General features: G+C 42.1%; 1 protein-coding gene and 2 pseudogenes across 1 annotated transcript in view; 2 read left to right on the forward strand and 1 right to left on the reverse strand.

Annotated features, from left to right (window-relative positions):
• Ep400 (E1A binding protein p400) overlaps window positions 1–15,181 on the forward strand; it is a 106,674-nt gene that overhangs the window by 32,612 nt on the left and 58,881 nt on the right. The window contains exons 6-12 of the mRNA XM_032886868.1: window positions 883–1,179; window positions 1,907–2,092; window positions 5,172–5,312; window positions 5,789–5,867; window positions 8,299–8,348; window positions 8,882–8,939; window positions 11,335–11,424. Coding sequence (XP_032742759.1) covers window positions 883–1,179; window positions 1,907–2,092; window positions 5,172–5,312; window positions 5,789–5,867; window positions 8,299–8,348; window positions 8,882–8,939; window positions 11,335–11,424 — 901 coding nt within the window. The remainder of the gene's footprint in view (window positions 1–882; window positions 1,180–1,906; window positions 2,093–5,171; window positions 5,313–5,788; window positions 5,868–8,298; window positions 8,349–8,881; window positions 8,940–11,334; window positions 11,425–15,181) is intronic.
• On the forward strand, window positions 4,127–4,220 carry LOC116885986 (annotated as a pseudogene).
• On the reverse strand, window positions 6,345–7,127 carry LOC116885571 (annotated as a pseudogene).

The raw sequence follows: 15,181 nt of genomic DNA on the forward strand, positions 1-15,181 counted from the left end.
AAAACATAAAGTCTAGTTTAGCCCATTCATTTTTTTCTACAGCTAAAACAAAAACAGTTCTTTGCGAATTTTGTTTTGCTCTAAATTAAAGGATGAAGGGACTCTGGCTCATGGTTTGAGGGTACAGCCCATTATGATGGTGAAGTCATGGCAACATGGGTGTGCGTTGTCTGGTCACATTGTATATGCAATCAGTGAGCAGAGGGAGATGAATGAAAGGCTGGTGCTCAACTATATGGCTTCTAACGGCTTTTTATTGTGACTTCATGATTAAAGCAACTGCTTTTCCTTACTTATATGCCTTTAAATTAAACTTATTGAACAAGTTAAACTTAGCTTCAAAATTAAAATTAATTTAGACTCAAAAAGCATTACAAGAAAACATCTTCCCAAAAATGTAAGGAAAAAAGTTGCACGTGATGCTGTGTACCTGTAATCCCAGCCCCCAGAAGGCTGACCCAGGAAGATAAGAGTTCAAGGCCTACTTAGGTTGTACAATCAAGGGAATTTTTTTTTTTTATTTGTTTGGTTTGGTTTACTTTAAAGGGAAAAGAAAACACATTGCTTTTTAAAAGAGGACAAAAAACTGAAGAAAAGGAAAAGCTTTCATGAGCTCTGAGATAATAACCACAAAAGTGCAATTTATAATGGAGGTTTTGTTAGGTTCTGTGTAGAACAGCAGTTTAATCTTTGGACACCATCTCTCTTGTGGTTCTGAGTTGCGGTTTGTGTTGGGATTAATTTTGTGTGCATGTGTTGCCATGGAGAGAGAGGAAGGCACTGACCGTGCTCGCCTGTGCTGGCCAAGCTCTCTGGAATTTGGGCACTCTGAACCGTAGAAGCCTTGTCCTGACCCTGATTCACTTGTCTTCTGCCCACTAGACAGTGGCATCGACCAGGCCCCCCTTGGAGTCTGCCCAGCCCTGCCAGAGGTCTCTGCCCACTTCTTCCTCTTCCTCATCCCTTGTACCTGTGAGTGGCTCAGGCCCTGGACCCTCGCCTGCTCGTTCTTCACCAGTGAACAGACCCTCTTCTGCTACCAACAAAGCTCTGTCTCCTGTCACTTCTCGGTCTCCAGGGGTAGCAATACCAGCTCCCCCTAAGCCACAGAGTCCTGCTCAGAATGCAGCCTCATCCCAGGATGGTTCTCAGGACAAGCTGGCAGAACAGATAACACTGGTGAGTGTGCATAGGCAAATATGGGGCATATTTGTTTGGTTTGGGGGTCTCCTTATTTTCTAGACTAGCCTTTAGTTCCTGGGTTTGGGAGATCATGCTCCCTACTTGGCCAAGAGAGTAGCTGAACAAAATAAGGAGGTATGTCACTGTATAACACAGCCGGGACTCACATGTATTCTGGTTTGTGACATGTATTTAATTATTTTAAGGCTGTGACAGTTAGAAACTAAACACTTGGTTTATTATTGGAAACCATTACTGGGGCCAAATAATGCAGTTTTTTCTGCTAAAAGTAGACTCATAGACGTCTTTGCCTTGTGGTGAAACTGACTGTGGTAGGTTGATTTCCTTCCAGTCATGGCTAAAGTAGGACTCAGGCAGGATTGGCGGACTGGAGCACCCATCTCAAGAGGCAGTTGCTGCCCAATACTTGGTACTTAGGTTTTGTTGGATGACTGTTTTGTTCAACTTGCTCAAAAGATTTAAAAGAAGCATACATTTGTCTTGCTCTTTAGAGACAGCAGGATCACTACTGCTTGGTTTTCTTGAGGTGTCTGGGAGAGTCTGACTCTCTGTTGTGTTCTTGTAGAGCCTCCTGACTCTGCATGTTTATCTCAGACTGTCCTCCTTGAATCTCTTTCAGTTCCTGAGCCTTTTACACAGTAAGGTTTAGCAGAGTACGTTAAATTATGCTGACCTTCACCGCCCACATCCATGTTCCTTACAGGAAAACCAGATCCATCAGCGAATAGCAGATTTAAGGAAGGAAGGCTTGTGGTCCCTAAGGCGACTGCCAAAGCTTCAAGAGGCCCCACGCCCAAAATCTCACTGGGACTATCTGTTGGAAGAGATGCAGTGGATGGCCACAGACTTTGCCCAAGAGCGGAGGTGGAAGTTGGCTGCTGCTAAAAAGGTAAGTTTGAAACATGGGTAGTCATTCATGCTTTGTGTCTGTTGGAGTAGTTGGGATTTAAATTGCTGTAAGTGGCAGTGGGTCAGATTCTTGGCCCATTCCCTGAAGACTTTTGGATTCTAATGAGTGGAGAGAGGTGGTAACTGACTGAGACAGAATCCTTAGTGCCAGAGCAGACACAGCTCCTACTGCAGTACTGGTGCAGAGGTTGGGTTCCTTTTTCTTCCAGTTTGCTTGCCAAGTAGGATTAGGGTTCATTCAGGACACCCAGAGCTGGTTAGGTGATTGCGAAGGGTGGGAGCTGGAGCCAGACCTAGGAGGATCGGTCAGGTGTCCATTCCCCCCTTCACTTCTGCTTTTGCTCTGCGGCTGAGCTGTCTCTGGTTCTGGTAGAGAGTTGGTCCCATTTTATTGTTTCCACAGCAAGCAGGTCCTTCAGAGACTTGAGAGGTGGCACTGTTCACGCTACAAAAGTGAAAATAAAACAGGTTTCATTGTTTGCATATCCAGGCTTCTCAGGATAGATTCTTTGTCCTCTGGCTATGCACCTCCATCTTTTACTCTTCTCTTTATCTGGTTTAGGAAGGGAAGACCTGAGACAAAGGGTCTCAGATTAGATCTATAGACATAAAAAAACAAAAAGCCCAAAACCCTTTAAATATTTGTTACAAAGGAACATGGTCCTGGACATGTGTTTAGTGGGGTGGACACACGGACTAGTGTGGAGAGGTTGGAGACTGGGCATGTGGACTCCAGGCTGGGCAGGCAAGCACTGGCTGGTGGGGTGAGATAAGCTAAAAAGCAGCACAGAATCCAGAGTTCCTAGTGCTGTGCCAGCTCTGCACAGTAAGCCTACAGGTACCTTTCCTTCTCACTGACACAAGGAGAGACAGACGGCATCTCCGAGGAGTGTGAAGCCATGAGTGGATTGGCGAGAGACTAGTGCATGGTGTCATTATTGCTTTTCTATATCAGTTGAGGTAGACTGTGACTTTAGGCCTGGGCTCTATACTGAGTCATTTCTTACCCTCAGTTGTCCTACTTTGTGGAGCTGTGACTGCCAGGTATTTAGAGTATTTCCACTGACTGATAGCTTAGAAGTAGAATCTTCTTACCTAGGAAGCACAAGGCCCTGGGTTCGATCCCCAGCTCCGAAAAAAAGAACCAAAAAAAAAAAAAAAAAAGAAGTAGAATCTTGGTCTAGAGAGATGGTTCAGTGGTTAAGAGCATTCACATGGGAACTCATAACCATCTATAACTCAAGTTCCATGAGATCTGACTTCTCTTCTGCCTCTGCAGGTACACACATGGTGCATATATACCTATATTCAGGCAAAAACATGCAAATACATTTTTAAAAATTAAAGTCTTAAGCCAGAGATGGTGGATTGTGACTTTAATCTCTGTTTTAGGATTAAACGGCTGAGGCAGGTAGAACTGTGAGTTAAGACCCAGGCTGGTCTATACTGTGAGTTCCAGGTCAGCCAGAACTATATAGGGATACCTTGTGTCTTAAAAATAAATAAAAGTAAGATCTACCTTCCATCTGAGATGTAGTTCACTTGGCAGAGTGTTTGCCTAGCAGGCCGGAAGCTGTGCATTTGATCTCCAGCACCATACAACAGGCGTGGTGACACACATGTGTAATCTATTATAACATTTGGGAGGTGGAGATAAGAGAGAGGGTGAGAAGTTCAAGATCATTTTTGGCTCATAGTGCATTCGAGGCCAATCTGGGATTCATAGGACCCTGCCAACACCACCAAAAACCACACGTCTTAACAACAAAAAGAAAACCTTAAAAACCCCTCAGTTTGGGGACTGGTAAGATAGCTCATCTGTTAAAAGTACTGGTTACCCTTTCAGAGGAGACCCTGATTTTGACTACAGTGCCCACCTCCGTGGTTGCTCATAACCATTTGTAATTCTGCTTCCAGAAGAGCTGATGTCTTCTTGCCTTCTTAAGCACTGCTCACACATGCAGGCAAAACACTTAGACATGAAAAAATAAATACATCTTTTAAAAGTAAGTGTGTGCTTCAGTAGCACATATGATAAAATACAGAGGAGATTAGTATAGCCCCTGTGTAAGAATGACACTCAGATTCATGAAGTGTTTCATATATTAGGGCACTAACATTCACATGCCCCTGAACACACTATAATAAAAAGAAAGTAAGTATAAAAAACTTTAAAAAATGTCAGCAGAACCCTATCTCAAAAGTAAGTACATAAAGATCATTATATTTAGGGGAAATGTGAGTTATCTTAACCCAACAATTTCTATACATAGAGACTTAAGACATTTAGTTGCATTCATGCAATGAAATAGTGACCCTTTAGACATCTTAATTTGTGTTTGTTGAATAGGAAGATAGTATGTGAAACAGAGAAAGAAGATTTGTAGTATCACATAGCGATTCATATCTGAGAGAAATAGATTGTAAGATAACTTTCTAGAAAAGTCAGGCAAAAAATATTGAAAATATTTATTTGCCTGAAGCTGTGTTTTCATCTTGCACACCTGAGAACCTAGAAGGATATACCTGACAGTGAATTATTATATGTGGCTTTATTTATTGAGTTATAGTTTCTTTTTGTGGACCACACTGGCCTTGAACTTGTGATCCTCCTGCCCCAGCCTCTTGCCTCATGTAACTCTAAGCTGAGAAATCTTATTTTTTTTCCACTCCACACAGGGTTTCACTGTATAGCACTGGCTGTCCTGGAACACACTCTGTAGACTAGGTGGCCTTTTACTTTCAGAGCATTGGAAATAAAGTAGTGGGCCACTACTGCCAAGTTAAGCTGAGAAATCTTAATTTTTTTCTATTTCTTTTTTTCCCCTCTGGCATGCTATAAGAGCACAATTTTTTTTTTTAAGTTCTTACTTTTTCTCTCTGTGTGTGCATGTGTATATGGTCAGGGAACAACTTTTGGGAGTTATTAGTTCTCTCCTTCAATCCATATGGTTCTTGAGGAATCAAACTCAAGTAGTTAGGCTCGGTACCAAGTACTTTACTTGCTGACCCATCTTGCCAGCTCGAGTACTGCAACTTGTTGAACTTTCCTTTGCCAGCTTGTTAGAACTGTGGCCCGGCACCATGAGGAAAAGAAACTTCGTGAGGAAAGAGGGAAAAAGGAAGAACAGAGCAGACTGAGGCGCATTGCTGCTACCACTGCGCGAGAAATAGAATATTTCTGGTCAAATATCGAACAGGTAAATGCTAGAATTCAGTGGGATCTAAAAAAATATTTAATGTATCCAAGCTGTGAGGCTGTGTGCTAGGGGCCAGATCCTCAGCAGCTCCAGAATTCATACCTGTGCAGCAGGGGTCTGATCCCATTCTGACCTCTTTGCTTACCTTTGTACCCTCAGAAGCCACAGCTTTGAGGTGACAATGTAGTGAAGGCCTGACAGGTATTCTTGATGTACTGCGGGCATCAAAAGTAAAATCTTTTTCAGAATATCTGCTCCCGTCTGCATAATCTTTCTCTCTCTTAAGAACTTTCAAATTCTTATTGTCTAATAGAATTTGAGCAGGTTAGACTTAGATACACGATAAAGAGGAGAGCACCAGACTGAGTTTTCTACTTCAACATTGTGAATGAGGTTGGCTAGCTATTTAATGTTTAATGTGCAGAATTGTACAGCTTGCATCTTTAATGATTTGCTTGTTTGTTTTTGGTATTTAGGTTGTGGAAATAAAACTACAAGTAGAATTAGAAGAGAAAAGGAAAAAAGCCTTAAATTTACAGAAAGTTTCCAGAAGAGGTATGACATTAAAACTGCTTCGTGTTGCCTTTACTGATTTGGTGTGGGTGGCGGAAGACAAATGTGTGCATCCCAGCATGTGTGAAGGTCATAGGACAGCTTTGTGGAGATGGTTCTCTTCTTCCATCATGTGGGTTCTGAGGACCAAACTCAGGCTGTCAGGCTTGGTGGTAAGGATCTTCAACCTTCTGATTTTACTGGCCCAGCTATGATTTTTTTTTTAATGTTTTTGCAGATTTATTTATTGTGTATTGTATGAGGTGTATGGGTGAATGTGTGCTACCATGTGCCTATGGAGTTCTAAATACAACTTGGTTTTTCTTCTTTTATATGGGTTCTAGGGATTGGCCTTAGACTATCAGGTTGATGGCAGGTGCTTTTACCCATTGAGCCATTTTATGAGGTTTTTAAAAGCAGTTTTTTGTTTTTTTTTTTAATTTTGTAATTATATTTATGTACAGAAAACTTAGCGTATATTTAACCCAGTTTAGTGGCGAGTTCTTTAGCCTTTGCTTTTTCCAGTTTGGCAATGCAAGCTATAGACTTAGGACTCAGAACGTTGCCTCCCCAGTGGTGGCGGATCTCGTCATATCTGTCATTATAATTGGTCCTAATAGCTTCCACCAGCTTAGCCAGAGCACCCTTGTCTTCCGAGTTAACCTGTGTGAAGGCAACAGTGGTGCACGTCTTCCTGTGGACCAGGCGCCCCAGCCTGGCCTTTCCCTTGATGATGTAGTAGGGCACCCCCATCATTCGACCCAGGGCAGGCAGGAAAACCACCAGCTCAACGGGGTCTACATCATGAGCAATCACCACCAGCTGAGCCTTCTTGTTCTCCACCAAGGTGGTGACTGTATTGACCCCTGCTCGGAGGACATGTGATCTCTTAGTTGGGATGTCCCCTTTGCCAGCAGCTTTCTTCTCAGCTCGGGCCAGCAGCCTTTGCTTCTTCTGCTTTGTCTCTGGCCTGTACTTGTGGGCAAGCTTAAGCAGCTTATTCACTGTTTGCCTGTCCAGGGCCTGGGTAAACTGGTTGATGGCAAGAGGTACTGTGAGCCGCTTGTAGAGGATGGCTTTTTGCCTGCAGGGCCATTTGACAAAGCGTGTTAGATCTCTTGTGGCTGGCTGTCCTGCCCATTGCCAAAGTTCTTGGGCCTTTCTTTAAAACAAAGGATTGACCACCTTTTTGGCCTCTTGTTTCTTGATGACAGTGGTGGCCAGGGCCACCTTCTTCCCCTTGGCCTTCTTTTCCTTGGGCATCCTTGCTAGAGAAGAAAGAAAATTAAAAGCAGTCTCAATCTCAGGAATAAGAGTGCCTCCTAGCATTTGTGAGGCCTCGTGTTTATCTTCCAGGACACATGCACACAGGCTTTGCACCTTTAGAGTATATTTTATGCAACTTCCTGGTTTTGGCTAGAGAGCTCATTGGGTCAGGGAGAGCACGTGCATGCATTTGTTCTGCTTAATTGTTTTATGGTTGCACGCACGCACGCGCGCGCGCGCGCACACACACACACACACACACACACACAAACACAAATATATGAATGGGGAGGATAGGATAGGATCTCACTCTGTAACTCATGTTCACCTAAAACTCAGTATGTAGGTAATATTAGTCTTCAGTACCAGAGTGCTGGGATTAAAAGGTGTCACCACCAGGCCCAGCAACAGTCTTTTATATATACATATGTACTCATATATGTGTGCTCTTTTGTCATGTGATGGTATGTGCCAGTACCCCAAAGTTGGTCAACTCTGAATGCTTTCAGAATTTAGGTCATGTTCTGGTCAGTAAACAAACCAGTTGACTCATTTGTCAGTCATAGGGCTCTTTGGGGATTGGGCTGGTGCAGTGCCTCTGCCCCACTGAGATATTTCTGCAGTAGTTGCTCCCCCACTTATTGAATACTTACACCAACACAAGTGGCATTCACTGTCTTTGGAATGTTGTTCCAAGAGCCCACATACCTCTCAAAATATTAGTGAGGGAGCAGCTGAGATGCTAAAGTTGTAGAAATGTAAAATGAGAGCCTGGCACAGTAATGAGAGCTTCACAATGAGACACATGTTTGAATCCCAGCACTTGACAATTAGAGGCAGGGGGCTTGTGAATTTGAAGCTAGTCTGAACTCAGTCAGTGCGACTCTGACTCCAACAAACAAACAAACAAACAAACAACAACAAAACCCCAACAACAAGCACTTTTTAAAAAGGAGCCATAAGATGAAAGCAGCTGTCCTGGGTTACTGAGAGGAATGAGGCTGGGTTTATTCTACAGGGGGGAGGAGGTGGGACTCATACTTCCTGTCCTTGAATGTCGACAGCCTTAGGACTCTGTTTGCTTGCATAAGTAGACAGCACTTGCTGAATTAAAAAGCATTATTTTGCTACAGCCTTGGTGAAAATACTGTATTTTTTGTCTTTTTAGGGAAAGAGTCCAGATTAAAGGGATTTGATACATCACCAGAACACTCTATGGTGAGTACAGTTGCTTGATGTGCTCTGACACAGTGGTCTTCCTATATCACCCGATAAGTTACTAATCTATGAAATCAGTGTGCTTTGAAAATGGCGCTGGGTGATGATGGTGCACACCTTTAATCCTAGTATGCTGGACAGAGGCAGGTGGATCTCTGTGACTTTGAGGTCAACCTGGTCTACTTAGTTTCAGGACAGCCAGGGCAACACAGAGAAGCTCTGTCTTGAAAAACAAACCCAAAACACAAACAAGAAAAAGAAGGAAGAAGAGGGGAAGGGGAGGAGGGGAAGGGAGGAAGGGGATGGAGGAAGAAGAGGAAGAGGAAGAAGAGGAAGAGGAGGAGATGATGATGATACAGTGCCACTTAACCCCTCTGTACTTGGGTATGAACCTGTGAATTGAGAGAACGTGTTTGAATACAGTGACTGAGGTCTGCATCCTCACTCTGCTCCATGCTGCTATGATTGCCCAGCAGGTGCCTGGACATCCAATCTGTGTTGCTACCTCTCACATGACTTCTGTTCTCTTTCAGGATCTAGGAATATCTGGAAGGAAAAGAAAAGCTAGCACATCTTTGACTGATGATGAAGGTCTGTTCCCTACTCCTTTGATGCTTTAGGGCCTTGAGATCACAAGCAAAATGTGCAGTCTTTATTGTCATAGTTACTTGGCTGTGTTGACTTTGGCCATGGACTCTTATTTTCAGTTGGTTAGAAAGTTTGATCTTTGTATTTATCCTGGAACATTTGCATAAAAAGAGTGACTTTTGGTACCTTCAGAGGACTTGGGGTGTTTCTGTAGCAATTTGGCGCTATCTTATTTTGTGATTCTCTGAAAACCCAGGAAAGCCTTAGAGGTGCACAGAGTTGATTCAGGGGCAGGTCTGATCCTGTCTCAAGACCCCTTAGTACATTAGGGTAGATGTGCCTACCACAGTTCCTATGTTGGGCTCTTGGGGAGGAGCCCTAGTCCTGTTTAAATGCTGGCACTGGGCTCAGTAGAACACAGAGGTAACTCCAGTGTGAGTGACTTGAGATCAGACTGTGTCCATGGTTTCTGACCTGTTGGCAAACAAATGTGTACTGGCTCCTGGTCGTAGGAAGGAAGCAGGAGTAGAGTTTAAGGAAACACGACAGTGTGTATATAACAGGTGCTGTAATATAACAGTGTGTAATATAAGTGTGTAATATAACAGTGTGTGATATAACTGTGTGATATAACAGTGTGTGATATAACAGTGTGTGATATAACTGTGTGATATAACAGGTGCTGTATTATAACAGTGTGTAATATAACAGTGTGTAATATAACAGGAGTAGAGTTTAAGGAAACACGACAGTGTGTAATATAACAGGTGCTGCATAAGTAAGTGCCCAGGGGTCACAGCAGCACGTAACTGAGTAGATGGCTTAGGAGAAGCTATCTGTGATTTGCTGGCTGTGTAAATTTCCAGACTTTCTAAGTTTGAGGTTTTACTGGGGGTTGATTATTGTTTGGGAGAGTTCAGCTGTATGATTAGTATAATAACTGTCAGTGTTAAGTTTTACTCCAAAAGATAAATCGAGTAACAGTGGCCCACTGGAGCTAGGACTTTGGGTTCCATTGTCCTGTGTTGACATAGAAACTTGGTATTCTTCAAAAGGCACTTGTTTGTCATGTGTGCTCCTGCCTTAGCATTTGTCTCTTTTAGCTATTCTCCGTTTTTAGCTACTCTCACAGCTCTGACTGCTAGCACTGAAGCTGGCAGAAGGTGGAAGACAGGCACAATTCTGGTACCTCCAGCCAAGCAGATGTCCTCTTTGAAGGACCTGGGCTGTGATTCTGCCTTTCTTTCCCTGGCTACCTGTTGATGTTGGAAGGCTAGGATATGTTTATCAGTGCAGCTAGCAGTGGATGGGATGACTGAAAAGAGATTGGGGAGAATCCAGCCTTGTATAGTGACTTTAGATGACTTTCTTTGTAGAATATAGATGTGACTGTTTGACTGATTTGTAGGCTACCTTGTTAGGTAGTGGGTTAATTTAGGGAAAGTAGGAAAAATCGGTAGGAAGTACTTTGCCTGATAGGCATGTGGTAATGTTGTTTAGCCCCAGGCTGTCCTCCAGTTGGGACTTCAGCATGGTTATCACACCTGTTACTATTCCTTCTCCTAAACCATCTACTCAGTTACATGCAGAAAAAAATGGCAGAAATAAATTCCAGGACAGGTCTGGCTTGTCTTGAAAGGTTCCACCAGGCTGTTTGTGTTTAGGACTAGATGTGTCCAGGACCCAGGGATGTGGAATCTAATGCCTTATCAACTTTGTTGGGTGCTAGAGGATTTGTAGCAAAGAGCTGAGGAATTTGGGGATGTGGTAGAGTGTGTGCGTGTGCGCATGTTATGAGTCCACATGCAGATGTGTGTGTGTTTGAGAAGGGAAAGTTCATCAAATAGTATGGACAAGAAGAATGCTGCTGAGGATGGAGGGTGCAGCCTTTCTAGCCAGCTCTCTCACCTCTGAGATTGCCTAGTGATGAGGAGTTGTGTTTGGGGGAAGCTGAAGAGTCCTTTACAAGAGTTCTGGCTCCTGTGCTAGGAGAGGGGCAAGGCCCAGGGTTAGGGCTGAGAGTGTGAGTTGGTTTAAGTTATGTCCCTTGTCTGTGTGGTAGGCAGTGATGAGTTCCTAAAAAGCATGCATCATGGGAAGTAAGTATATAGTCTCTCTGGTGGCACTGTAATGGGAGAGAAGTTAGCCAGCATTCTGAGCTAGTGAGGTCCATTGCATATTGAAAGAACCAGGTTGTGGATGTCAGGCTGACAGGAAAGAGAAAACATTTCTCATTAGTTGCTTGTTTAACAATGATTTCCAGAATCAACCTGAAAAATTAAAGTATTTACATTCAGGTTCTTTAATGGCTGTAGAACAGTTTTGAAACCTAATAATATTAGCAGTGTTGAGCTCAAGTGAAGTTTTGCATGAGCCTGACCTCTGATAACTATTTTAGTGGAAGATGAAGAAGAGACCATTGAAGAGGAAGAAGCACATGAAGGGCTTGTAGACCACCACACAGAACTTTCTAATCTGGCCAAAGAAGGTATGTTGTCACTATCTTACTAAAAATACTTGGCATTAAACAGTCACATGGGAACATTTTACTGAATATTTTAAAAATATTTGGAGTTTGTATCTTGATGGTATTAATAATTGCGCTAAAATGTTATAATTCCATTGTCAAATGCTCAGACATTGGTGAATATTTCTATGTGACTTATGTCAGAACGCAGTCTATGAACCAAGCTGTGTAAGGAGATTTGTGAGACCTAGTGAGAAAACACCAAGAAAACAAGACTAGAGTCCTATAGTGTCTGCTCCTCTATAACAGGGGTTGTTCTTGAAATTTGCTTCCTTGCCCCTCCCTGGTGAGGCAGATAGGAGCAAGTTCACTTTAGAGTCAGCAGCATTCACATGGACACATTGCACAGTCTGTGGTTATTCGTTTACATGTCTTAGTGGAAAAACATGCTTTGCCTCATGCAGCTTGTTCTTTCGGTTTTTACACTTCGATGACTCTTCTTAACAGTCTAAATTGTTGAAAAAAACCGTTTAATTTAAAAAAATTACATTTGTTTATTTTTATGTGTCATGGCAAACATGTGAAAATCAGAGGATAACTTAGAGGACTGGTCAGTTTTTCTACCGTGTAGTTCTGAGGTTTGGACTCAAGTCTTTAAGCCTGGTGCTATATGCCCTTTGCTCTCTGAGATATCTTGTTTGTACCTTTTGTTTTGGTGCTGGGAATTGAATTTAGGGCCGTATATATGCCAGCAAGCATTCTACCACCAAACTGTATTTCCAGTGCCCTCCTTCCTTATAGTCTGCTCCAATGATGTAAACTGCCTTCTTCTACACAATGCTTCCTTCTGTGGCCTACTGGCTGCTTTGTATCAATTTCTATATGAAATCACACCACCCTGATTCCTGTTGCTTTAGGATAACCCATGTCTCACTAGATTAAGTTCTTTCATGGTTTCTTCTTTCAGGTATAGGTTTGAGTTGTTGTGTTTCAATAAATGAAAATAAATAAATAAATAAATAAATAAATAAATAAATAAAAAATAAATAAATAAATAAATAAATAAATAAATGTATGTTGAACTGTGCTTACCAGTGTGATACTCTTTTTGTTGTGTGCTCTGTTTGGTGCACTTAAGATTATTTTTCTAGGATTTTGTATCTGTCTAGAAGTGAGACTTACAGTGGTGGTGCACATTTTTAAGTTTCAGCAGAGGAAAGTGAATCTCTGAGTTTGAGGGTAGCCTAGTCTACAGAGCAATTAATTGGCCAGCCAGGGCTACATAAAGAAACTCCGTCTGTTTGTTTGTTTGTTTGTTTGTTTGTTTTAAAATTGACACTTGTTTAGAATTTACATATCTCACACTGCCCTTAGAGGTTTCAGCATAAAGTTACCCTAACATCCTCCAGAAAGGGTAGGAATATGTTATAGATGATTCTTACCTGCCTTTTGTCAGGGTGGCTTTTGAAAGGCCCAGTTTATATTCTGTTTCTTTTGTTTTGCTTTATTTTATTTTATTTACTCTGGAGAGTGAACCTAGAGCACTGAGCCTACTGGTCAACGCTGTACCCACTCGAGCTCTATACATTCCCAGCTCTGGTTTACACTTTGAAGAGTCATGGACTAGCATTGGATGGTGGGTGCAGTGTTATCCAAATGTACACTAGGGAAGCCCTTGGAGTCACATTATGTAGTCTGCAGAGTCCTAACTGTTAATGGTTGACGTCTTGATGCCATCAGCTACTGACAAACATGTTAAACTTTTGTAGCACAAGAATAGGTACTTATTTCTTTTCGTATTTTGACAAGCTAATTTTCAGTTTCTGTATTTTGAGTTTATGTTATTAAATCCCTGGATCTGTTTTTCTTCTGTCCATTGTCTTCTAAGTCTTTTCCACTCTAACATTAATTTAACTTTTACCCATAGTTTGTTTTAATCTTAGTCTCCCCCTTCTTCCTTGGGGAGTGGGGATCAAACCTAGAGCTATGTAGTTGCAGGGTAACTAGCTACAGTCCCAGCCCTGTGCTTGGTAATTTTGTGTGTGACATATTTGAGACATGATTCTGATGATTCTTATGAGCCCCAGGCTCTGTTGATGGTGTTCTGTTTGTCTTAACAACTCACTGGAACTTGATTCGGGCAGATTTTTCAGGCCTACCAGGATGAGATGTTTATTCAAAGAGGGATATAGTTGCTGTCTAATCTGTGTCCTTTGTGTGTGTATGTATTCATGTATACATGTATCTATGTGGGCACATGTGTTTTCAGGTGTGTGTGTGTGTGTGTGTGTGTGTGTGTGTTTATATCTGTGTCTGTCTAGGACAGAGATTGATGCTGGGTGTCTTCATCTTATTTTTGATACATTGAAGCAAGGACTCTCACTTGAACCCATAGCTTTCCAATTGGCTGGCTTACTTCCCTGTCTGCCTGGGTTTGTAGGCGGACTACTACAGCCACGTAGCGTGAGTGCTGGGGATCTGAACTCCAGACCTTCTGTTTGTACAGCAAGCCCTTTACCCACTGAGCCATCTTCTCAGACCCCCTAGTCTGTGTTCTTTAAATTATGTCTCTTTTAAGAACACAACAGTAGTATCCTTGTCTGTCCCTCCCCACCTTCCTCTGCAAGGATCATGGGTGTGAGCATCTTACTTGATAGCCTCCTTTATTTCCTCATTGTGGTAGCTGACTCATGAAACTTTGCGTCCTTGGTTTGCTGGAGTGCATGTGGAAATAACACTTACAACTTCACCCCTCTGTGGTTCAGGAGTTGGGCAGCCCTCTCTCTCGGTAACTATGGCTACACCTTCTTGGTACAAGGTGAAGCCTTCAAGAGGCTTGATGTGAGCAGATGGGAAGACTCTCACTGGTGATGGCGGTTTTCTCAGCTTGGACTGGTTTCCAGAGTGTTAGAACAGATCAAGCCAGCCCTGGTCAGTGTGGAGGGTGGACTGTCAGGAGGGAAGCAGGGTTGCTGGGCCTTCTCTTGTCTAGATTGGGTTGAGTTTAATCTTTGAACTAGATTCATGGGTTAGACTCAACACCACAGTCCTCAGGAACCTGTTGGAATTTTCTTTGTGGATATGAGGCAAAGATTAATTTGAAGGTTAATTTGAACCACTTATGTTTTGTCCAAAAAGGATATGAGATATATATATCTTCTGTTTTACCAATGTGGATGATGTTGCTTTCAGGGTGTTAATTAATTTTTTCTAAGACATTTTATCGAATCATCTTATTAGCACTTTTCTGTTTTATCCAGTTATATAGATATATATGATATGGAGACAGATTTTTCAGATATTCAGAAAAGTTGGGAGAAGTGCATTATAAACACCACACACATATGCTTATGGTTAATGTTTGATTTCATGTGGCTTAATTCCACACTTGTCTGTTAATTTAGTGAGTTGGGTTTTAAAATTATAAGTGAGTGAATTAAAAAAGATTTTACTAGTCTTGAATAGACAGAGCTGGTAATGCTGGACTCTAAGAGTCTTTGTGTCTGTACTTGTCAGGTATAGTTGGACACTTAGTCAAACAACTTGCTTGTTCCTGGGAATTTTCTATAGTGGAATATAATAAACTGTTAAATCCAAAGCCTCTCAGCTTTCCATATGTTTCCAGAAACTCTAGCAGGTTCATCAGCTTAAGCATGTGTGACTCAACGTGTTTCCATACAGAGATCTTTAGAAGCTGCCATTAGCTGGGGAACACATTGTTCTCCACTCATTTTATAGTCTCAGTTGGAAGAAAAACTTAGCTTTAAGTAATTTTTGT

The sequence above is a fragment of the Rattus rattus genome, chromosome 16, assembly GCF_011064425.1.
Source record: "Rattus rattus isolate New Zealand chromosome 16, Rrattus_CSIRO_v1, whole genome shotgun sequence".
Classification (NCBI taxonomy): domain Eukaryota; kingdom Metazoa; phylum Chordata; class Mammalia; order Rodentia; family Muridae; genus Rattus; species Rattus rattus.